This window comes from Pan paniscus, chromosome 4 (assembly GCF_029289425.2).
Source record: "Pan paniscus chromosome 4, NHGRI_mPanPan1-v2.0_pri, whole genome shotgun sequence".
NCBI lineage: Eukaryota > Metazoa > Chordata > Mammalia > Primates > Hominidae > Pan > Pan paniscus.
The window spans coordinates 166,035,665-166,060,811 of record NC_073253.2 but is presented as its reverse complement, the minus strand read 5'-3'; the positions used below and the strand labels follow the sequence as shown (position 1 = coordinate 166,060,811).

General features: G+C 37.0%; 1 protein-coding gene and 1 pseudogene across 5 annotated transcripts in view; both read right to left on the bottom strand.

Moving 5' to 3' along the window:
• The window catches only part of RANBP17 (RAN binding protein 17), a 422,731-nt gene that overhangs the window by 379,461 nt on the left and 18,123 nt on the right, over positions 1-25,147 (bottom strand). For all 5 annotated transcript variants that reach the window (XM_003810928.4, XM_034960953.3, XM_055112861.2 and 2 more), the window contains 3 exons: positions 23,090-23,180; positions 12,441-12,607; positions 8,845-8,910 (listed from right to left, as the gene is read on the bottom strand). In XM_003810928.4, coding sequence (XP_003810976.3) covers positions 8,845-8,910; positions 12,441-12,607; positions 23,090-23,180 — 324 coding nt within the window. The remainder of the gene's footprint in view (positions 1-8,844; positions 8,911-12,440; positions 12,608-23,089; positions 23,181-25,147) is intronic.
• On the bottom strand, positions 281-7,870 carry LOC103784859 (tubulin epsilon chain-like; annotated as a pseudogene).

Below are 25,147 nucleotides of genomic sequence, written 5' to 3'. Positions count from 1 at the left end.
GAAAACAAGTTCTTATCTAAAGAAGAAACAAAACCTCCTTAACGGTTGGAATAAAACCTATCCCTGAATAGTTAGTGGTATTACACAGAAATATTTATATTATGTTCTTCTATTCCCAGTACCTACTTTTACAGAATGAGGAGAATTTAAATAGAATATCAAAATATAAATGATAAAAATCTGTACAAGATTTTTATTGAAGACATGATTATCAGTGTATAAATGCCTAAATATGAGGTTATAAATACAACATAATACTGAAGAACTCCATTCTCTCAATTTTAGAAAGGGAGACTTTTCTGAAGACAAATGTCTGAAGTTCAGGTACTAGGATTTCACTAATTTCACACACTGGTATTATCGACAAATTGTGATTAAACAGAAATCACTCTTTTAGACAAAAATATTTCCTAATATGAAAAACAAACTGGACTTTCTGAATCTCAAAGAAATACTGAAACAGAAAGGTGAGAAAAAACGTGAAATTAAGAAAATATTTTGGAGGGTTTCTTTTATACACGGCTATGCTTAGGCTTGGTAAATCTTGCACAGGTATGTTTTTTCTGGCATCCACTCATACAGTGGTGGCCACTCCTGTATGAGTGCTGATAAAAACAACACAGCTTCTGTGAAATAGCTTTCTTCCATGCCTTCAACTTGTAGACAGTGATGAAGGTGAGCTTTTTTCTTGTACAGCCTCATGAATCTCTCTTTCATTTCCATGAATGTGGGCTTCACATATGTGTTATTTGCTAAAGCTAATAATGAATAAAAATGGTCCACAGGAGGGACAGGCTGGTCTAGCCTTCTTGATTTCAGGAGACAAATTGTAGAGATGGTTTTAATCTTTCAATATTTCTGCAAAGATGTAAAATCTGTACATTTCCTCTAACCATGAGCACACAGGTGAGGTAAAGACTATGTTTAGGGTCTGCCTGAAGCAGCTGGTGATCTTTACTAAAGGCATTTGAAAACATCTGATCCAATCTTTTAGTAGGAATGTTAACATCCGCCAGTGTATATAGAGGTGTTAGGCTTGATACAAGATAATGAAGCTGAGGAAAAGGAACTAAATTCATGCTGATTTCATTACGGTCCTTATTAAGGGACCCTTCAAATCTTGCGGAGCTTGTTAGGTTGAGCAAATTTGCCACAATGTTGTTGACTGCAACAAAGGGCTTATTCGGCTTTTTAAAGCCACAGCACTTGAAGTCGTCTACAGTTGTACCCAACTTTCCAGAATTCACTATGAGGTCTACTTTGCTAATGATGTCAAATAAAGACTGTCAATGGGCAACACACAGTCTGCATGCTCATTAAGTTCCTTCATTGCCAAGATGCCATTATGAGGTCAAGTTATGACATCCTCCTCACCGGAAGGATAAATGGAGGTCATAAATCTACACACTTCTGGGAATTCACCTTCAAGCACCTTTAAAAGAAATGTGCCGAGTGGCACCTGGAACGCCAGCCAGCAAGACATAAGCGTTCACTCCCCTGGAAAGGGGGCTAAGCCAGGGAGCCAAGTGGTCTAGCGCAGAGGATCCCACCCCCACGGAGCCCAGCAAGCTAAGATCAACTGGCTTTAAACTCTTGCTGCAGCACAGCAGTCTGAAGTCAACCTTGGATGCTCCAGCTTGGTGAGGGGAGGGGCGTCCACCATTACTGAAGCTTGAGTAGGCGGTTTTGCCCTCACAGTGTAAACAAAGACACTTGGAAGTTCAAAATGGGCGGAGCCCACCACGGTAGCCAGACTGCCTCTGTAGATTCCTCCTCTCTGCGCAAGGCATTTCTGAAAGAAAGGCAGCAGACCCAGTCAGGGGCTTATATATAAAACTCCCATCTCCCTGGAACAGAGCACCTGGGGGAAGGGGCAGCTGTGGGCACAGCTTCAGCAGATGTAAATGTTCCTCCCTGCCAGCTCTGAAGAGAGCAGGGGATCTCCCAGCATGGTGCTCAAGCTCTGCTAAGGCACAGATCCCCGTGCCTCCTGACTGGGAGACATCTCCCAGCAGGGGTCAACAGACACCTCATACAGGAGAGCACTGGCTGGCATCTGGCGGGTGCCCCTCTAGAACAAAGCTTCCAGAAGAAGAAACAGGCAGCGATCTTTGCTGTTCTGCAGCCTCCGCTGGTGATACCGAGGCAAACAGGGTCTGGAGTGAACCTCCAGCAAACTCCAGCAGACCTGCAGCAGAGGGGCCTGACTGTTAGAAGGAAAACTAACAAACAGAAAGCAATAGCATCAACACCAACAAAAAGGACATCCACACAAAAACTCCATCTGAAGGTCACCAACATCAAAGACCAAAGGTAAATAAATCCACGAAGATGAGGAAAAACCAGCGCAAAAAGGCTGAAAATTCCAAAAACTGGAACACCTGTTCTCCTCCAAAGGATCACAACTCCTCGCCAACAAGGGAACAAAACTGGACAGAGAATGAGTTTGACGAACTGACAGAAGGAGGCTTCAGAAGGTGGGTAATAAACTCCTCTGAGCTAAAGGAGCATGTTCTAACCCAATGCAAGGAAGCTAAGAACCTTGAAATAAGGTTAGAGGAATTGCTAACTAGAATAACCAGTTTAGAGAAGAATATAAATGACCTGATGGAGCTGAGAGAACTTTGTGAAGCATACACAAACATCAATAGCCGAATCGATCAAGAGGAAGAAAGGATATCAGAGATTAAAAAACAACTTAATGAAATAAAGTGTGAAGACAAGATTAGAGAAAAAGAAATGAAAAGGAATCAACAAAGCCTCCAAGAAATATGGGACTATGTGAAAAGACCAAACCTATGTTTGATTGGTGTACCTGAAAGTGATGGGGAGAATGGAACCAAGTTGGAAAACACATTTCAGGATATTATCCAGGAGAACTTCCCCAACCTGCCAAGACAGGCTAACGTTCAAATTCAGGAAATATAGAGAACATCACAAAGATACTCCTAGAGAAGAGCAACCCCAAGACACATAATCATCAGATTCACCAAGGTTGAAATGAAGGGAAAAATGTTAAGGGCAGACAGAGAGAAAGGTTGGGTTACCCACAAAGAGAAGCCCATCAGACTAACAGCAGATCTCTCTGCAGAAACCCTACAAGCCAGAAGAGAGTGGGGGCCAATATTCAACATTCGTAAAGAAAAGAATCTTCAACCCAGAATTTCATATCCACCCAAACTAAGCTTCGTAAGTGAAGGAGAAATAAAATCCTTTACGGACAAGCAAATGCTCAGAGATTTTGTCACCACCAGGCCTGCCTTACAAGAGCTCCTGAAGGAAGCACGAAATATGGAAAGGAAAAACTGGTACCAGCCACTGCAAAAACATACCAAATTGTAAAGACCATCGACACTATGAAGAAACTGCATCAACTATCAGGCAAAATAACCAGCTACAATCATAATGACAGGATCAAATTCACATATAACAATACTAACCTTAAATGTAAATGGGCTAAATGCCCCAATTAAAAGACACAGACTGGCAAATTGGATAAAGAGTCAAGACCCATCAGTATGCTGTATTCAGGAGACCCATCTCATGTGCCTTTGCACATAGCCTACACACATAGGCTCAAAATAAAGGGATGGAGGAAGATTAACCAAGCAAATGGAAAGCAAAAAAATGCAGGGGTTGCAATTCTAGTCTCTGATAAAACAGACTTTAAACCAACAAAGATCGAAGGAGACAAAGAAGGGCATTACATAATGTTAAAGGGATCAACACAACAAGAAGAGCTAACTATCCTAAATATACATGCATCCAATACAGGAGCACCCAGATTCATAAAGTAAGTTCTTAGAGACCTACAAAGAGACTTAGACTCCCACACAATAATAGTGGGAGACTTTAACACCCCACTGTCAATATCAGAGAGATCAACGAGAAAGAAAATTAACAAGGATATTCAGGACTTGAACTCAGCTCTGGAACATGCAGACCTAATAGACATCTACAGAACTCTCCACCTCAAATCGACAGAATATACATTCTTCTCACAACCACATCACACTTATTCTAAAATTGACACATAATTGGAAGTAAAGCACTCCTCAGCAAATGCAAAAGAACCAAAATCATAACAGTCTCTCAGACCACAGTGCAATCAAATTAAAACTCAGGATTAAGAAACTCACTCAAAACTGCACAACTACATGGAAACTGAACAACCTGCTCCTGAATGACTACTGGGTAAATAACAAAATTAGGGCAGAAATAAATAAGTTATCTAAATCCAATGAGAACAAAGACCCAATGTATCAGAATCTCTGGGACACAGCTAAAGCAGTGTTTAGAGGGAAATTTACAGCACTAAATGCCCACAACCAGAAAGCTGGAAAGACCTCAAATCGATACCCTAGCATCACAATTAAAAGAACTAGAAAAGCAAAAGCAAACAAATTCAAAAGCTAGCTGAAGACAAGAAATAACTATGATCAGAGCAGAACTGAAGGAGATAGAGACACGAACAACCCTTCAAAAAGTCAATGAATCCAGGAGCTGGTTTTTTGAAAAGATTAACAAAACAGATAGACCACTAGCCAGACTAACAAAGAAAAAAAGAGAGAAGAATCAAATAGACACAGTAAAAAACGATAAAGGGGAGATCACCACTGACCCCACAGAAATACAAACTACCATCAGAGAATACTATAAACACCTCTATGCAAATAAACTAGAAAATCTAGAAGAAATGGATAAATTCCTGGACACATATACTTCCCAAGACTAAACCCAAGTTGAATCCCTGAATAGAGCAATAACAGGTTCTGAAATTAAGGCAGTAATTGGTAGCCTACCAACCAAAAAAAAGCCCCGGACCAGACGGATTCACGACTGAATTCTACCAGAGTTACAAAGAGGAGCTGGTACCATTCCTTCTGAAACTATTTCAATCAACAGAAAAAGAGAGACTCCTCCCTAATTCATTTTATGAGGCCAGCATCATCCTGATACCAAATCCTGGCAGAGACACAACAAAAAAAGAAAATTTCAGGCCATTAAACCTGATGAACATCAACTCAAAAATCCCCAATAAAATACTGGCAAGCCAAATCCAGCAGCACATCAAAGAGCTTATCTACCATGATCAAGTCAGCTTTATCTCTGGGATGCAAACCTGGTTCAACATATGCAAATCAATAAACATAATCCATCACATAAACAGAACCAATGACAAAAACCACATGATTATCTCAATAGAGGCAGAAAAGGCCTTCAATAAAATTCAACCCTTCATGCTAAACACTCTCAATATACTAGGTATTGATGGAACATATCTCAAAATAATAAGAGCTATTTATGACAGACCCACAGCCATATCATACTGGATGGGCAAAAGCTGGAAGCATTCCCTTTAAAAACTGGCACAAGACAAGGATGCCCTCTCTTACCACTCCTATTCAATGTAGTAATGGAAGTTCTGGCCAGGACAATTAGGCAAGAGAAAGAAATAAAGGGTATTCAAATAGGAAGATAGGAAGTCAAACTGTCTCTGTTTGCAGATGACATGATTGTATATTTAGAAAATACCATTATCTCAGCCCCAAATCTCCTTAAAGCTGATAAGCAACTTCAGCAAAGTCTCAGATACAAAATCAATGTGCAAAAATCACAAGCGTTCCTATACACCAATAACAGACGAACAGAGAGCCAAATCATGAGTGAACTCCCATTCACAATTGATACAAAGAGAATAAAATACCTAGGAATCCAACTTACAAGGGATGTAAAGGACCTCTTCAACGAGAACTACAAACCACTGCTCAAGTAAATAAGAGAGGATACAAACAAATGGAAAAACATTCCATGCTCATGGATAGGAAGAATCAATATTGTGAAAATGGCCATATTGCCCAAAGTAATTTATAGATTCAAAGCTATCCTCATCAAGCTACCACTGACTTTCTTCACAGAATTAGAAAAAACTACTTTAAATTTCATATGGAACCAAAACAGAGCCCATATAGCCAAGACAATCCTAAGCAAAAGGAACGAAGCTGGAGGCATCATGCTACCTGACTTCAGAGTATACTACAAGGCTACAGTAACCAAACCAGCATGGTACTGGTACCAAAACAGATGTATAGACTAATGGAACAGAACAGAGGCCTCAGAAATAATGCCCAACATCTACAACCATCTGATTTTTGACAAACCTGACAAAAACAAGAAATGGGGAAAGGATTCCCTATTTAATAAATAGTGTTGGGAAAACTGGCTAGCCATATACAGAAAACTGAAACTGGGCCCCTACCTGACACCTTATACAAAAATTAACTCAAGACGGATTAAAGACTTAAATATAAGACCTAACATCATAAAAACCCTAACCTAGGCAGTACCATTAAGGACATAGGCATGGGCAAAGACTTCATGACTAAAACACCAAAAGCAATGGCAACAAAAGCCAAAACTGACAAATGGGATCTAATTAAACTAAAGAGCTTCTGCATAGCAAAAGAAACTATCATCAGAGTGAACAGGCAACCTACAGAATGGGAGAAAATTTTTGCAATCTATCCATCTGACAAAGGGCTAATACCCAGAATCTACAAGGAACTTAAACAAATTTACAAGAAAAAAAAACCCCATCAAAAAGTGGGCAAAGGATATGAACAGACACTTCTGAAAAGAAGACATTTATGTGGCCAACAACCATATGAAAAAAAGCTCATCATCACTAGTCATTAGAGAAATGCAAATCAAAACTCAATGAGATACCATCAAAGGAGACAAAGAAGGGCATTACATAATGTTAAAAGGTCAATGCAACAAGAAGAGCTAACTATCCTAAATATATATGCACCTAATACAGAGGCACCCAGATTCATAAAGCAAGACTGCAACTCACGCCAGCTAGAATTGCGATCATTAAAAAGTCAGGAAACAACAGATGCTGGAGAGGATGTGGAGAAATAGGAACGCTTTTACATTGTTGATGGGAGTGTAAATTAGTTTAACCATTACGGAAGACAGTGTGGCAATTCCTCAAGGATCTAGAACCAGAAATACCATTTGACCCAACAATCCCATTACTGGGTATATACCCAAAGGATTATAAATAATTCTACTATAAAGACACACGCACACATATGTTTATTGCATCACTATTCACAATAGCAAAGATTTGGAACCAACCCAAATGCCCATCAATGATAGACTGGATAAAGAAGATGTGCCACATATACACCATGGAATACGATGCAGCCATAAAAAAGGACGAGTTCATATCCTTCACAGGGACATGGATGAAACTGGAAACCATCATTCTCAGCAAACTAACACAGGAACAGAAAACCAAACACCGCATGTTCTCACTCATAAGTGAGAGATGAATGAGATCACATGGACACGGGGAGAGAAACATCACACACCGGGGCCTGTTAGGGGTTGGGGGGCTAGGGGAGGGATAGCATTAGGGGAAATACCTAATGTAGATAGATGGCTGGTTGATGGGTGCAGCAAACCACCATGGCACATGTATACCTATGTAACAAACCTGTACATTCTGCACATGTATCCAAGAACTTAAAGTATAACAATGAAGAAAATATGGTTGTACATACACACACGTGCAATGGAATATTTTTAAAAAAAAAAGAAGAAGAAGAAGAAGAAATGTGCCAAGCCCAGATCCTGATTATCCTCCCACGGAATGTATTATAAAGAAACACTGCAAGCAATCACAGTGCTCTGCCAACTTTCTGAGTTTCTCTAAAACCTGGTCTTGATACAGACTGCCAAAAACTTTGTGATCCACAGCCCAGTTATTTCCGGAGCCAGAAGTATCAGTGATGAGCTGTTTGGTATCAAATACATCTCTCAGTGGTCCCTGCAGAATTTCATTCACTATCCCTTCTACCATGTCAATCAAGACAGCTGGTATCCACATTTCTAAGGAAGCTGCTTATTGCCTCATAACAGATTCCTTTCTGGCTGACCGCGGCGTGCTCCCTTAGTGCCAGGTCCCAGAAGCAGCAGCCAATCTGGTTTTCGCACTGGCCAACCAGTATGACCACCAACTGGGTCATTCTGGTGCATAGTCAGCTGGGGGCGCTTGTGAGCCGCGCCGGCCTCTGCATTGGGCCTGCAACCCAAAAGGCCTGTATTGTTTCTTGTTGTTGTTTGAGACAGTCTTGCTCTGTCACCCAGGGTGGAGTGCAGTAGCACGATCTCAGCTCACTGCAATCTCTGCCTCCCGGGTTCAAGCAATTCTCCTGCCTCAGCCTCCCCAGTAGCTGGGATTACAAGTGCCCATCACCACGCCCGTCTAATTTTTGTATTTTTAGTAGAGATGGGGTTTCTCCATGTTGGCCAGGCTGGTCTCGAATTCCCGACCTCAGGTGATCCCCGTGCCTCAGTCTCCCAAAGTGCTGGCATTACAGGCGTGAGCCACCTGGCCCAGCCAAAAAAAAGCCTGTTTTTTAATGAGTCCTGCTGTGTATCCATTGTTGAGAATCAATTCCTCAAACCACCTATATTTTATTTGTAAGTGAATAAAGGTTTGTTTCTCTTTTGCATATATTTCTTATGGTTAGCATATTATGATATATATGAGGTAAAAGAACAATTCTCCAAGTGCCCATGGGAGCAAGAACCATGTCTAATTCTCTGTTCTTTGTAATACTCTGTACTATTGCAGATATCTTCAATAACAATGAAAATATTCCACCACTTAATTAGCCCATCAATAAAACAGACACGCACAAAAAAAACTTGATTATTCAGAGTTTTATGCCACAAAATGAAGGCTGTCTATTTTGCCACAAATAAAAGCAGAAAAGAAACAGCATTACTTAAGCAAACTCAGGCTCCTGTTAGATGGAAAGGCTCGCTTACCAGATTCATTTCCTGAGTCAATTCAGAAAGGATTATTACTCCTATTATGCAGTGTTCCACAGTACCCTTTGGAGAAAATAACAAAGTTTAGCCTAAGTGGAGACAAGTGATTGGTTCTTAATGTATATACCAGGTAACATTTACAAACAATTAAAGACTGAAACACCACATTTACTCAATAATAAAATGGAAACAAAATTTTAAAATATAAAGAAAAATCGCTATGAGTTCTATAAACAAAAGAATTTCAAACCTATTTTTTGAAAGATAAATTTGGGTACACAGAGCTAAATGGGAAAAAGCTCCTCCCTTATAAATGCATGATACTCAACAAAATGTTTCCAGCACTTATAGGACAAATAATAAACTAAGTTTCAAAATACAAGAATTTAGCTTAATACCTTTTATAAGACCAAGAATAAGAATAAGCAAAAAATGCTTTTAGCTCTATAATTTGCTTAAAGCCTATTGAGATAGAGACACTCAACAATAAATAATAAATAGTTTAGGCACTAATTCAAATCTCTTGTTCTAATATCAGATAGGATCACTTAGGCTCTTTTAACATTAATTGTGCATGTATATGAAATTGTTACATACCTATAATGATGGCATGTAAAGTACACAATGCAATGAGATAAATACATGACTATCTATACAATGTTTTTAATTTAATCAGCTTCCAATTTAATCTCAAATTTTCCATCATTAAAATTCAGACTTTATATGCACATTACTAACAAACTACCCTTGTGTGAAATCATACTGGAATTATGAAAATCATAAATGCAGCATCCAATTACATTGCAATCATTTTTAAAAACTGACACAGAAGATAGATACACTTTTCAAATCTTAATTTTATAGTTGGTCATTCCTTTTAACTATCACAGAATTCCATTATCACTGGATGTAATTAAATTCAAATTATCTCAGAACAAAAAAAGGTCTCACAATTTTTGCATTTTAATTATTTATGGCCTTTCAAGACAGTCTGAGTGTCTGAACTGAGCTCCAGATTTCCTACACACTGAAACATCCATCCTATGTGTACACCAGGTTAATGTTCCCCAAAGTGTGGTACCCTGACCAATTGCTAGAACCAGCTGATTGATGACCTACAAACTCAATTCTAATCTGAAAATAGTTTGTTACTGGTCCATGACAAAATAAAGAGCATGTAACAGATTACAAAACAGCTAAGTCACAAAGTACACTAGGTCAGCTGGCTTTTTTTTCATAGCAAGTCTTTCTCAATGAAGAAGGCACTATGTTCATTTACAGTCTTACATAAGCTCCTTATCTTGCTGAAGACCGGTAATTTGAATAGCACTGCCCTAAATGACAGTAGGATCTCCTGAGTATATCAGTAGAAAGGAGACACATAAGTATGTTTGGAGTGTGGCAGCAAGAGGGCCATAATAATAGAAAAAAGAGAATGCACAGAAGTTCAGGCTGTTAAAGATGTGACAAACTTAAAATAACTTTTAGGACAAAATTCACAAAAGCTGCTAATACTCAAAGGAACCATACGATAATATTCTAGAAAACTAAAACACTAAAGCCAAAATTGACTTTCTCATGATGCAGGGTTAGGTCAAGCCATATATAAATATAAATATATATATATATAAATATATATATAAATATATATAAATATATATATAAAACACGTACTAACTATTCTATGGTGATACTATTATATAATAAACTTTCAAGCTAAAACATGTTGTTTCTTTTGGTCTTCCAGAACTGGTAAAGGTACACTGAATCCCAACTTAAGTTGAGCTTACTGGCCTCTAAAGAGGGAGCTTGAGAAACGTTAGCCAACAAGAATTTCATTCAATTTCAACCTTGACTTTATTTTTAAAGAACTGCATGGTCGCCTCTTGTCTACTCAAATAAATCTTGATGAACAATCTTAGTAAAAGACAAAAGGGGGATGCTACTGTGCTTGCCAAACTTACAAATGCAACTCTGAAGTGTGAAGCTCATACTTGTCCTGAATAAACTATCCTTCTGCCCTAGTATAAACTGATCTCCTCAGAGCTAAGAACACTTATTCCTGTGAAGTTCTAAATGATCAAATATTTGTTAACCAGGTTTTAACAACATAGATAAGACAGAAGCAGCATAACCTAGCATTTCATATTCTGAGGTTTCCAGCACTGCACTATATGATGAAGTTATATCTTAGACAGGGGTTGAATTTTAAAGTTACTGCATAAAAGTAAAATCTCCGAAAGTCAAAATTGCCCATACTCAACCATGAACCAAAACTGAACCATCTATTAATCAAAACTGCCAATTTTTCCTCAAGAATACTAACAGAGCATGGATTTTTTTTTTTTTTTGAGACGGAGTCTTGCTCTGTTGCCCAGGCTGGAGTGCAGTGGCGCAATCTCAGCTCACTGCAAACTCCATCTACCGGGTTCACGCCATTCTCCTGCCTTAGCCTCCCGAGTAGCTGGGACTACAGGCACACACCACCACGCCCAGCTAATTTTTTGTGTTTTTAGTAGAGACAGGGTTTCACCATGTTAGCCAGGATGGTCTCGATCTCCTGACCTCATGATCCGCACGCCTCAGCCTCCCAAAGTGCTGGGATTACAGGCATGAGCCACCACGCCCAGTCCAGATCATGTTTCTTTAGCTGGACATCAGATAAAATAGTTCTCTTCTACTTGGGAATTACGTTTGTATGAAAAAAATATATACATATATCTTCAAATATCTGAATCATACTGAGCAAGGCATGACAGTCATCCTGAGTAAGAGTAAACAGGAAACAAGAGCAGATTCAGGTTTCCCTAAATCAGCCCAGGACATGGAATCACTGGCATGATTTAGTTTAATGTTTTCTTGCCTTTGTTTATTTTGTTTTGTTTTGGTTTGGTTTTTTTTTTTGGCTGTCCATATATCTGAATTTATGTAAGTTAAATGTGCATATACTATGACTTTATTTTAATCACTTAGGTTAAAAATATTGTTTTTAAAATAACTATTCTTTATTGATATATAATAGCTGTACCTATTTGATACCTATATACAATGTGTAATGATGAAATTGAAAACATTCTTGAGAAACTGATATAGTCAATGTGGTATAGTGTAAAAATAAAAAAATTAAAAAATTTATCGTAAGTTGGAGGCTTGTTAAATGCTAGCTGTATGCGTTAATCAGTCACTATGCAATCTTACAGAAATTATTTAACCCCTCTAAGCCTGTTTTCTTATCTACAAAATAAAATCTATTTCATTTTAGGTTGTGATGAACATTTAATTACATAATCTATGAAAAGCATTATATACATGTTTTATATATACACAGTACATAGACATATGTGTCATAAATGTACACACATTTTGAAATTAGAAAACATGATTATTTACATTCTTCTGATTTGGAAATTATGTAATAGCACGATCCTCATTTACTAACAATAAATGATAAAGGATCCAGAGGATAAATAATAAATCATAATTAACATGGTACTGGTAGTCACAAAACAAACTACATCGCTTTAAGAAGAGCAGTATTCTAAACCAAAAAAAGCAAGTAGTGATGTTCTAACAATGTAGCAATGACTTCTTACCTGGAGAAACTTCTTCACATCAGCAATAATTTCTCTGAAGACAAATTGGTCTTTCTGAACCTCAAACCACCCCAACTTAGTGATTTTAGCAATGACTTGAATAAGACCTTGGATGACAAAGGGAGCCAGCTTGGGCTGTGATGCCACGTAATTCAGAATGTAGTTTCCTACAAAGAAAACACTCCATGGGTCATCTGGACTTTTCAGAAACAACATAGTGTGAATCACATGAAGAAAGAGAGGTGGGGGTGGGGGAAGGGGAGGGAGAGCATTAAGACAAATACCTAATGCATGCAGGGCTTAAAACCTAGATGACGGGTTGATAGGTATAGCAAAACACCATGGCACATGTATACCTATGTAACAAACCTCCATGTTCAGCACATGTATCCCAGAACTTAATGTAAAAAAAAAAAAAAAGAATTTTGTGAACTTTAAACGAAAAAGTTGCAGTATTTGTTACAAAAAAAAAAAACAGAAAAAGAGGTAGCAATGACATGCTGTGACAAAAAGTTAATAGCTCTCCTCAAGATATATGTTTATTTATACAGTTCTTTTATTAGGCTTCTTTTGAAAAAGCAAATTTGTTCCAATGCATTTGATATATTAGGGAAAAACTTGAATAGAACACTTTTGTTGAATATGTCACTTTCGTTTCTGCATGATTTTATCTACCAAAAAATGCTAGGTGAATGCAGAAAACCGAAACCAGGCTGATATGGTTTGGATTTGTGTCCCTGCCCAAGTCTCATGTCCCCAGTGTTGGAGGAGGGACCTGTTGGGAGGTGATTGGATTATAGGTGCAGATTTCCATCTTGATGTTCTCACGATAGTAATTTTCACTAGATCTGGTTGTTTAAAGTGTGAAGCACCTCCCCCTTCTCTCTTTCTCCTGCTCCAGCCATGTAAGCCATGCCAGCTTCCCCTTCACCTCCTGCCATAATTGGAAGTTTCCTGAGACCTCCCCAGCCATGCTACCCGTACAGCCTGCAAAACCATGAGCCAATTAAACCTCTTTTCTTTATAAATCACCCAGTCTCAGATATTTCTTTATAGCAGTGTGAGAACCGACTAATATACAGGCCAACTGAACAAAATGCATACACCTCAAACATCTACTATGTATTATCAACCCCACCCATCCTTATCTGGTATTATATCTTTCCATACTATTTCAGATCATCTTTCTTTCACCACTTTACAATAACTCACAAGCTGCAACCCTTCTGAGGCCCACTTCTAAGAACAAACTTCAGGTCTTTCCCAAGGTAAAGTGTCATATTTATTGTACTATGCTTTTCTTAACCATTTAACATGTGTAAAACTCTACTAACCTTTGATTTGATTTGTATCTTTTTCTAAATATGTCACTGACAAAACTTTTAAATTTTATTTTCATAATCTGATTTCTCTCATAAGCCCTGTGCTTTTTATTATGTAGCATTGCATAGCACAGTCACTTTTAGGAACATGTCATGTTATAGCAAAAGTGACTATACACTGTCTTCTTGAGGTAGCATTAAAAATACGAATAAACCCCATCTCTACAAAAAATTGTTAAAACATTAGCTGGGTATTGTGACATGCGCCTACAGTCCTACCTACTTGGGACACTGAGAATGACTGTGCCACTGCACTCCAGCCTGGGTGACAGAGTGAGATCCCATCCCACCAAAAACAAACACAAACAGTATAATATGATAAAATAAATATATAAATTCAAGAAAGCATGAGTAGAATAGTAAAGTCAAGCTTGTAATAAAGTTAATACACCAAAACTGTTAAAAGTGAGTAGCAAATTCAGTTACGAGCTTTCTAGTTGACCAATGAAGTCAGATAACAAATACACCAAGAAGTCTCTCGGAAAACTACAAGAAGAATTTTTAAAAGAGAAAAAACTCCATTTCCACTTTGGCCTGAAAGGCCAGCATGCCATTTGGGAAAATAGTAAAGAAAAGGTAAATACCTCAATATTTAATTAAAAACAGCTTTGATGGAAACAATTCCAAAATCCAAGAATGTATGCAACAAGCATTCTTGATAATTGTAGTAAGATTCTTGATATTTAAAAAAGTTCTTGTAACTATTATACTTCAACCTTAATTTTTATTAATATTAAAAGTTATACAATAAAAAAGATAAAATATATTTTGAAAAAAAGCATAATTTCCTTAGCATTAGGACAAATATCAGAGAAGTTTCTACTACGAATCACAGTAATATGGTTCTAAGCTTTGTTGCATGTAATCTTTTATTTCAATAACAAAACTTAAGAAGATGACACTGCTTCCTGAATATAAAAGAAAATCCAGTGTATTTACTTCAATTACACTTTTATTTTTAATATCCTGAAAATGTTCATCTTGCAGTGGATACAGGCAAACCCTATGTGGGTAGCAGTGACCACTAGGAGGAGGGTAACCTCAAAATAATAATAAAACAAACAAATAGGAGACAACCCAAGTTTCACATTTAAAGCTAGATACCAACAAGGACATGTTCCCAGACTGCCCAAACAAAGGTACCTAGGGCTAATAAATTCATTATCTAAGACAGGGAAAAAAAAATCACTAGAATATGTTTCTGTAACTTTAGCTGAATGTTTTACACAAAATATTCTCATGTTATGCTTTTTACGCAAACTATAAGAATGTTCCAATTTAGTAAGCACCAATAATTACAATCATTTAAAACATCAGCAATCTCCTCCTCACTGGTACAATTAATAGAGAAAAGCCATACTAAGAAGAAATGGAAATGTTTGGGAAGATACATGGGAGAACAACAACCACAACAAACAGCTGGGAAAAACCCCAGACAAAAGTCAGTAAAAAGTTGGAAAGCTACATACTAGAGGTCCTTTGCGTGTCAAAAGCCTATATAACAGTAACAATAATATTTCATGTTTATGAAGCATGTCAGAAATTGTGAAGTGCTTCCCATCAAATACTTGATGTGGCTCTCATAGCAATGTGAAGATACTGCTATTATGTATTACTATTATTCTGTCTTATAGGCCAAAAATATGAAGGTCAAAAAGGTAAAATGACTGGGACTCTGAATCAGGTTATTGTGGTTCATTCCGATTTTTTGTTTGTTTCCTGTTTCCAAATATTGGACAAATCATATATTTTAGTAATAATTCATAATTCAAAACTCTAAATCCAAACTTGTAGATAGTCTTTTAGAGTGTGCTATCAAAATATAAAAATAATTAAAAGAAAGGGGAAACATTCAATTTCTACCTCTGCCCCAAAAGCCAGTATGTCATTTGGGAAAGGAAAGAGACGATACACACCTCAAAATTTAACTAAAAATCCTCTGACGGAAACAACCCTAAATTCTAATAGTGAGAAGTATACACTATAATCTATGTCTAGAGAGTTAACTTATGAACTATCTGGAGAGAGAGTGTGAGAGAGAGAAAGAAAGGGCAAGCAAAAGAAAGCAAGGAGAGAAAGAGAACATGGAACAAAAAGAAACTACAAAAAAAAAAAGAAAGAAAAAAGATATATGAGGCTAGTTCAATATTCAAAAATTAATGTAATCCATCACATCAATAAGCTAAAGAAAAATCACATAACATAAATAGATGCAGAAAAAGTATTTGACAAAATTCAACATCCATTGATGTTGAATGATGATGAATGAGATGAAAACTCTCAGCAAACTAGGAATAGAGGACAACTTTCTCAATTTGATAAAGTACATCTACAAAAAACCTACAGCTAAAATTATATTTAATGGTGAGAAACTTGAAGCTTTCTCACTAAGATTGGGAAAAAGGCAAGATGTCCCCTCTCACCACTGCTTTGCAACATAATACTGTAAGTCCTAGCAAATGCAATAAGAAAAAGAAATAGAATGCATATAGATTAAGAAAGAAGAACTAAAAGTGTCTTTGCTCACAGATGGCATGATATGTAGAAAATACTAAATAACTGACAAAAAATTATGAACTAATAAATGATTACAGCAAGGTTACACAATACAGGTTAATATACCAAAGTCAATCACTCTGCTTTACCAGCAAGTGGAACTTGAAATAAAACACAAAATAACTTACATTAGTACCCTCAAAAATGAAATATTAATACTTAGATTTAAATCTAACAAAATATGTAGGTACAAGACCCATATGAGGAAAATTACAAAACTATAATAAAATAAACCAAAGAAGATCTAAATAAATGAATACATATTACATGTGCCTAGACAGGAAACTCAACACTGTCAAGATATCAGTATTTTCCAACTATATCTAAAGATTCAATGCAATCCCAATGAAAACCCCAGTAATTTATTTTGTGTATATCAATGAACTGATTCTAAAAGCTATATTGAGAGGCAAAAGCCAACACAATACCGAACACAATACCGAACACAATACCAAAATAGCCAACACAATACCGAAGAAGAACAAAGTTGGAAGACTGACACTACCCTACTTCAAGGCACACCATAAAGCTACAGTAATCAAGACAGTTTGGTATCAGCAAAAGAAATGACACATCAACAGCTACAGTTTGAATGTCTGTCCCCTCCCATACTCATGCTGAAACTTAACTGCCACTGTAACATCTTAAGAGGCAGGATCTTTAAGAGATGATTACACCAAGAGTGCTTTGCCCATATGAATGGTTTAATGTCATTATTTCAGGAGTAGGTTCCTTTAAAAAGGACGATTTCAGCCCCCTTTTGTCACTCTCTTTTCCCTTCTCTTTGCCCTCCCACCATGGGATAATGCACCAAGATGGCCCTCACCAGATGCCAGCCCCTTGATCTTGAACTTTCCATCCTCCAGAACTGTAAGAAATACATTTCTTTTTTGATAAATTACCCAGTCTCAGCTATTCTGTGACAGCAGCACAAAACCAACTAAGATGCCAATCAACAGAACAGAATAAAAAAACCCAGAAATAGACCCATATAAATACAGTCAATTGATCTCTGACAAAGGAGCAAAGGGAGTAACAAAATATGTTATGAATCTTTTAAATATGAAAAAAGTCTTTTCAGCAAATAGTGCTGGAACAACTGGACATCCACATGGAAAAAAGGAATCTTGACATAGACTACATGCCCTTCACAAAAATTAACTTAAAATGGTTCACAGACCTAAGTGTAAAACATAAAGCTATAAAACGCCTAGAAGATAAAATAAGAGAAAATCTAAGTGACCTTGGTTCAGTGATGACTTTTTAGATGCAACACCAAAGGCATGATCCACGAAAGAAAGAATGAATAAGGTAAACTTTGTCACGAAAATGAAAAATTTCTGCTCTGCAAAAGACAATGTCAAGAGAATAAAAAGATAAGCCACAGATCGGGAGAAAATATTTGCACAAGACATATCAAAGGAACCACTTTCCAAACTGCAAAAAGAACTCTTAAAACTCAAAAATAAGAACACAATCTGATTAAAATATGGGCCGATGACCTTAACAGACACCTTTCCAAAGAAGATAACAGTTCACCCTTGAACAACATGAGTTTGAACTGTAGAGAACCACTTATGCGTGGATTTTTTTCAATAAAGATATTGGAAAAATTTTTGGAGACTTATGACAATTTTTTAAAACTCGGACATAGCCGGGCATGGTGGCTCACACCTATAATCCCAGCATTTTGGGAGGCTGAAGCAGGCGGATCGCTTGAGCTCAGGAGTTCGAGACCAGCCTGAGCAACATGGTGAAACCCCATCTCTACAAAAAAAATACAAAAACTTAGCCAAGCATGGTAGTCACATCTGTAGTCCTAACTACTTGGGAGGCTGAGGTGGGAGGATCACCACTTGAGCCCGGGAGGCAGAGGGAGGAGTGAGCCAAGATCACACACTGAACTCCAGCCTCAGTGACAAAGTGAGACTCTGTCTCAAAAAAAAAAAAAAAAAAAAAAGCACCTCAAACGAATGGTGTTGAAATATTTTTTAAAAATAAGAAGGTATAAATGTAGATACTACTCTTTTATCATTTACTATCATAAAATATACACAAATCTATTATAAAAAGTTAAAATTTATCAAAACTTACACACACGCTTAGATTGTACATAGTTCCAACCACAGTCAAGGTTTATGTAGTCAGGTTTATGATCAGGACTGCCCTTATCTACAAAGCTGCTAATCTCCTAGCCTTGAAGGGAAAAAATAAATACCAGCTGCCAGTCTTCCGGCTGTATAACAAGGCCTAGAAGAGAACCTTTTTCTGGATTGGTTTCATAGATGTTTTGTCCCTGAAGTTACTAAGTACCTTGCCAGTAAGGGAATACCTTTTAAAGTTCTTTTCATATTGGACAATGTCCCTGGCCACTCAGAACCCCATGAGTTCAATGAGGACATTAAAGTGGTCTATGTGCCCCTAAACACATCTCTAATTTAGCCTCTGAATTGCGGGTCATACACGGTACACACAGTACTGTATAAAAAGGATTGTCAACACTATGGAAGAGAACCCCCACAGAGAGAACATTCATGAAAGTCTGGAAGGATTTTACCACTGAGGATGCCATTGTTGTTATAGAAAAAGCCATGAAAGCCATCAAGCCTGAAACAATAAATTCCTGCTGGAGGAAGCTCTGTCCAGATGTTGTGCATGACTTCACAGGATATACAACAGCAGAGCCAGTCAAGGAAATCATGAAAGAGACTGTGGATATGGCAAAAAAAAAAAAAAAAGGTGGAGAGTGAAGGGTTTCAAGATATGGATCTTGGAGAAATTCAAGATCTAATAAACCTAATAGGTAGTTTTCATATGAAACATTTTTTAAAAATCAAATATATGTTCCAATGGGCACTACTGTTTACAAGCAATATTAAAGAGGACAAAACAACACTTATTTAATAGGGACAAATACACCATAAGGTACAGGATCAGTGCAATAAATTCACAAAACTATATTACAGCTAGTTAATCAGTTTAAGAATTGTTCCCAAGTCAGTCACATTTTTGGCCCTCAGAAGTGCATTCCTACAGATTTCAACTACTCTAAACTTTTAGCTACAAAGAGGTTAAGAATGATTATAAGAGGCTTTCCAAGGAGTTACAAAATCTTTGTAGACCAGACTCAACTATTATCACTGCAAGCCTGCTCTCACCAACAGCTCTTGCATTTTTCAGGAAGAAATCTCCAGGAAAAGAGTCACACACCAGTGTAGTCACTATCTCCTATGCCAAACCTAGGGAACTGAAATGGACGATATTACCCCAAAATGAGAATTCTGAGGTTTATCTTTAAAGGCTTATTCCAATCTCAAAGATTAGTCAGAGAAGATTATCTTCTACTGAAATAAATCTTGGCTAAATATAGAAAACTTCTGTACTTTACTGCTGTTCTTCGAGTAAAAGTCATAGATATGAGTCTTAAACTACTGTATACTATAGCTAAAGTCAGCCGAAAATCTGAAATTAAAAGTATGCTAAAATTCCTGAATCTTTTGGAAGTCTGCTACTAAAAAGCCTTTAAGGATTTACTAATGTCAACTCTAAGTAAAGGCGACAAAAGGTCTAAGCCTGTCAGACATTACTCACTTGAAAAAAAAGATCAAAGTTTCCTACAAATTGCTAAGTTTTACACAAGGGAGAAACCTACACCTACTAGGGAATCTAACAAAAGAAACACCAGAATTTACAGAAGATGATTTTATGGAGATGAGTGCTTCTGAACCAGTGCCACATGATGAGGGAGAAGATGTAGTAGAAACAGCAGTGCCAGAAAAAAAAATTAACATTGGACAATCTGGCAGAAATGTTTCCATTATTCCAGACTTCTTTCAGGACATGGACCTTTCTATGATACAGGGCACTGAATTTAAAGTGAACACGGAAGGATTGGTACTTTATAGAAACATTTTTAAAGAAATGAAAAAGCAAAAAAGTCAGACAGAAATTACAATGTATTTCCATAAAGTTATACCTAGTGCTCCTGCCTTTCCTGCCTCCTCTGCCTCTGCCACCCCGAGACTGCAAGACCAACCTCTCCTCTTTCTCTTCCTCAGCCTACTCAATGTGAAAATGATGAGGATGAAGATCTTTATGATGATCCACTTCCATTAATGAATAGTAAATACATTTTATCTTTCTTTTAATTTTCTAAATAATATTCTTTTCTCTAGCTTATTCACAGAATATAGTATATAACACATATAACATACAAAATATGGATTAATCAGCCTGTTTTTACGTTATTGGTAAGGCTTCCAGTCAACAGTAGACTATAAGTAGTTAAGTTCTGGGGGAGTCAAAAGTTGTGACTTTTTGATTGCGCAGGGCGTCAATGCCCCTAATATCCGCATTATTCAAGGGTCAACTGTACAGAGGTCAAATAAGCACACAAAAAGGTGCTGTATATCATATGTTCTCAGGGAAATACAAATTAAAACAAGGAGATACCACTACACATCTATCAAACTAGCCAAAATCCAGAAAATGGCAAATGCTGGCAAGGATGTGGTGCAACAGGAACTCTCACTCATGGCTGGTGGGAATGCAAAGTGGTGCAGCCACCTTGAAAGACAGTGTGGTGGTTTCTTATAAAACTGAACACACTCTTAACATATAATCCAGCAATTGTGCTCCAAGGTATTTATCCAAGGGAGCTGAAAATGTTTGGGCACACAAAAACCCACATATGTATGTTGATAGCAGCTTTATTCATAATTGTCAAAACTTGGAAGCAACCAAGATGCCCTTCAGTAAGTGAATGGATAAACTGCGGTATACCCAGACAACAAAGAATTATTCAGTGCTAAAAAGAAATGAGGTATCAAGCCATGAAAAAAACATGGAGGAACCTTAAATGCATATTACTAAGTGAAAGAAGCCAATGTGAAAAGCCTACATGTATGATTGATACCTCAGGCTGTATGATTCCAACTATATCATATTCTGGAAAAGGCAAAGCTATGGAGACAGTAAAAAGATCAGGGTTGGGGGAGGGTGGGATGAACAGGCAGAGAAGAGCGAATTTTTAGTGCAGTAAAACTATTCTGTATAATACTATATTGGTGGATACATGTCATTGTATTAACACATTTGTCAAAATCCATAGAAATACAACACCAAGAGTGAACCCTAATGTAAATTACAGACTTTGGTTAATGATGATGTGTCAATGTAGGTTCATCAATTGTAACAAATGTACGACTTTGGTGCAGGATGTTGATAGATGGGAAGCTGTGCATGTGTGGCAGAAGGAAGTATATGGAAATCCTCTGTACTTTGTGCTCGATTTTGCTGTGAACCCAAAACTGCTCTAAAAAAATTAAGTCTATTTAAAAGATGTGTATTGAAAAATATAATAAACAAAATCACAAGTTTTATGACTTAGCTTTACACTATTTGAACCCTTATTTGTAAAACTATAAACTCCTTTCCTTTGCTTTCTTAAGTACGCAAGTCCAACAGTGGATAAATCCTTCTCAAGGCTTTCTGCAGTACCTAAGACTCAGAGTGCTTATAAAAATAACAGTCAATATAGAGGAAAACAAGGTATCATTGTGAGATTTTGACCAGTCAAATTTAAACTTAAAGATCCATCACATACAATACATTTTAACTTTTCTGATAAATATAAATTATGTTAACCTTGAGGCTGAAGAACAGAAATGAGTCAACAATCTATTTCTAATATGAACAAAGATGACCCAAAAAACCCCATACCTCAATTATTACAATTTTGTCCATATGAAATGCAAGCTACTTACATACACACAAAAACTTAAAATACATTAACTCCAAAAAACATACTGCTACTTTATAGAATCATTTTTTCAAGTAAAGTTCCAAGACTGTTTACCCATATATAAATTATCTTCCTAATAAGAACCTGCTTTTATTTTACATATACCCCAAATGATTTTGATATAGCATCCTGAAAAATACCAGAGAGCTGAATTCTGTCCTGTCATTCAGTTGCATACCAAGTTAAGATAATGACTAAAAGCCTGGACTCTAAACAGGTAGAGTAGCTTTGAATCATAACCCTACTACTTTCTAGTTGTGTGATCTCAGGCACGTGACAGAGCCTGTCTGCAAATCTAATTTCCTCATTTGTGAAATGAGGATAACTCAAAAATCTTATTTGGTGGATAAAATGAGATAGTACAAATCTTAACAAATAGTACACAAAATGCTAGTTGTTGTTTATCATTAAATAAATGCTTTTTTGGCCGGGCATGATGGTTCACATCTGTAATCCTGGCACTTTGGGAGGCCAAGGCGGGCGGATCACAAGGTCAAGAGATCAAGACTATCCTGGCCAACATGGTGAAACCCTGTCTCTACTAAAAATACAAAAATTAGCTGGGTGTGGTAGCGTGCACCTGTAGTCCCAGCTACTCGGGAGGCTGAGGCAGGAGAATTGCTACGCCAAGAGGCGTAGGTTGCAGTGAGCTGAGATCGCGCCACTGCACTCCAGCCTGGTGACAGAGCGAGACTCTGTCTCAAAAAAAGAAAAAAAATGCTTTTTTGATTAGACGTTGCTTTATGTAACACATCACTGTTCATCACAGATGAGTAAATGAGACTTGATACTCGTGTTTTTAAAAATGACAGACATAAAAAATTTGCAATCCTAGTAACAGTTTAGTATATTTAAAAGAAAAAGATTTTTAAAGCGCAGTTGGTTAAAAAGCATAATAAGCCACTTACTGATGTCCATCCTCTGCTCAACAGGTAAAGGACTGACTCGGCTGACAAGTTTTGAAAGACATGTTGCTGCAAGGAGCTGAGCATAGGATGTCTGTAAAGCATAATTTTATTTATTATTATCATAAATGAAATTAAAATAAAGCATTGTGATAGAGATGTTCTTCTAAGCAATAACAGAAATTCTTCCGGTTTTCCAAACTGGCAAATTTACAATAGACAAAATATGTCAATTTGAGATACATACATACAGAAAAGGATACACATACACAGGCATACAATCTCTTAAAAGAAATCATTAGTTGAGGGAGATGTAGACAGCCATCTCAAATAACAATAAGCAAACAGGAAAAATAAAGCAAGTTCAAATAAAATACGGTACTTTTACCATGGTCTACAGCCCTACATCATCTGGCCTCTGATCATCTCTTCAAATTCATCTGATTCCATTCTTGACTTTGCTCTGACCATGATAGCCTTTAGGTTCCTTTCCAAATCTTCCCCACCCTGACCTCTGTGTTCCTTGAAACCCATGTCTGACTATATTCTCTCTGGCCCCCAATTATCTTAATACTATACTCAAACTGTCTAAATGCATGCTCACCCTTGAAAATTTGGTTCATGTATTCACTCCACCTCCTAGAAATTCTTGCAAAGATACTCCCTCTTTTTTTCTCTAGACCAGAGGCTGGCAAACTATGGCCCTTGACCAAATCCTGCCTGTTTTTACATGGGTTGTGAACTAAGAATGTTTTTTGCAATTTTAAACAGCTTTTCAGCTGTTCAAAAAAATCAAAACAATAACAATATTTTGTGACAGAAAAATATATGAAATCTGTATTTTGGTGTCCATAAAGTTTATTAAAACACAGCCATGCTCATTCATTTACACACTGCCTATGGCTGCTTTCATGCCACGATGGCAGAATTGAATAGTTAAAACAGAGACCACATGTGGCGCTCAGTGCTTCCTACTGCTGCTCAGAGTATCATAAACCACAGTGAGGTAGCTACAACTCTACAGTGCCTAGAGAGCCATGGGTGTTGTCATGACATGACACATACCTTTTATTATTACCAGCACGTCTATCATATCGAAATAAGAAAAGATAAAAATGGACTTCAAATATCTAATTTTTAAGGCACAATGGAGTATGGACTATTCTTTCATTGATTACATAGCAAAACAATGTGCTTTTTATGTAATGGTACTATGGTTGTCCTAAAAGAATACAATATACGCTGACAATATCAGACCAAGCAATATCCCCAATATTCCCATCACAATATTCCCAACTCAGGAAATCAAAAGTCAGAAAAAATAGAAAATTGGATATCTCATCATAGTAGACTGTCTTTACAAACATAAAAAATGAGACTGCAACCAAAGTTTCCAAGTGGCTCATTTGTTAGCCAATCACACAGCCATTTACTGATGATGAGTTAATTAAATCAACATTGTTTTATTACAGCAGCCAAAGTTATATGTGCAGAGAAAATAAGATTACTAGTTTCTGGTGGGAGCAAATTCTCAAAGAGCTGAAGACACTGGAACAACATCAAAAGTCAATTTGAAAACAAGACAAATGATTTGGAAAGGTTCTCCTTAAGTCTTGATGAGTGGACAGATGTTTCTTATAATGCTCATACCGTTAATGTTACCAATACTTACTATCTGTTTATTCTAGAAGTCAATGCTGAGTGTGAAGCAACTAAAGAACTGGCCTCTATGAAGACTGTGGGAGAACTACAGGACAGAATATTTTCAAGGAAGTTGAGGACACATTAATTCAATATAAACTGAAGTAGAATCTGCTACGATATGTCACACTAGTGGTAAAAACATATGGAGCGGAAAAGGGCTTAGCTGAACAAATTTACAAAGCTTGTGAAAAATGTAAGATGTTTAAAGTCTATGGTTATTCACCATATTATTCATCAGCAGATACTGTGTGGTAAATATATGAATCTATTGTAAGTTAATAAATCAGTAGTGTTAACAGTGGACTTCATTCACTTTTGTGAACTTTAGCTCTGTTAATTTCTGTAAGATAGAGAAGC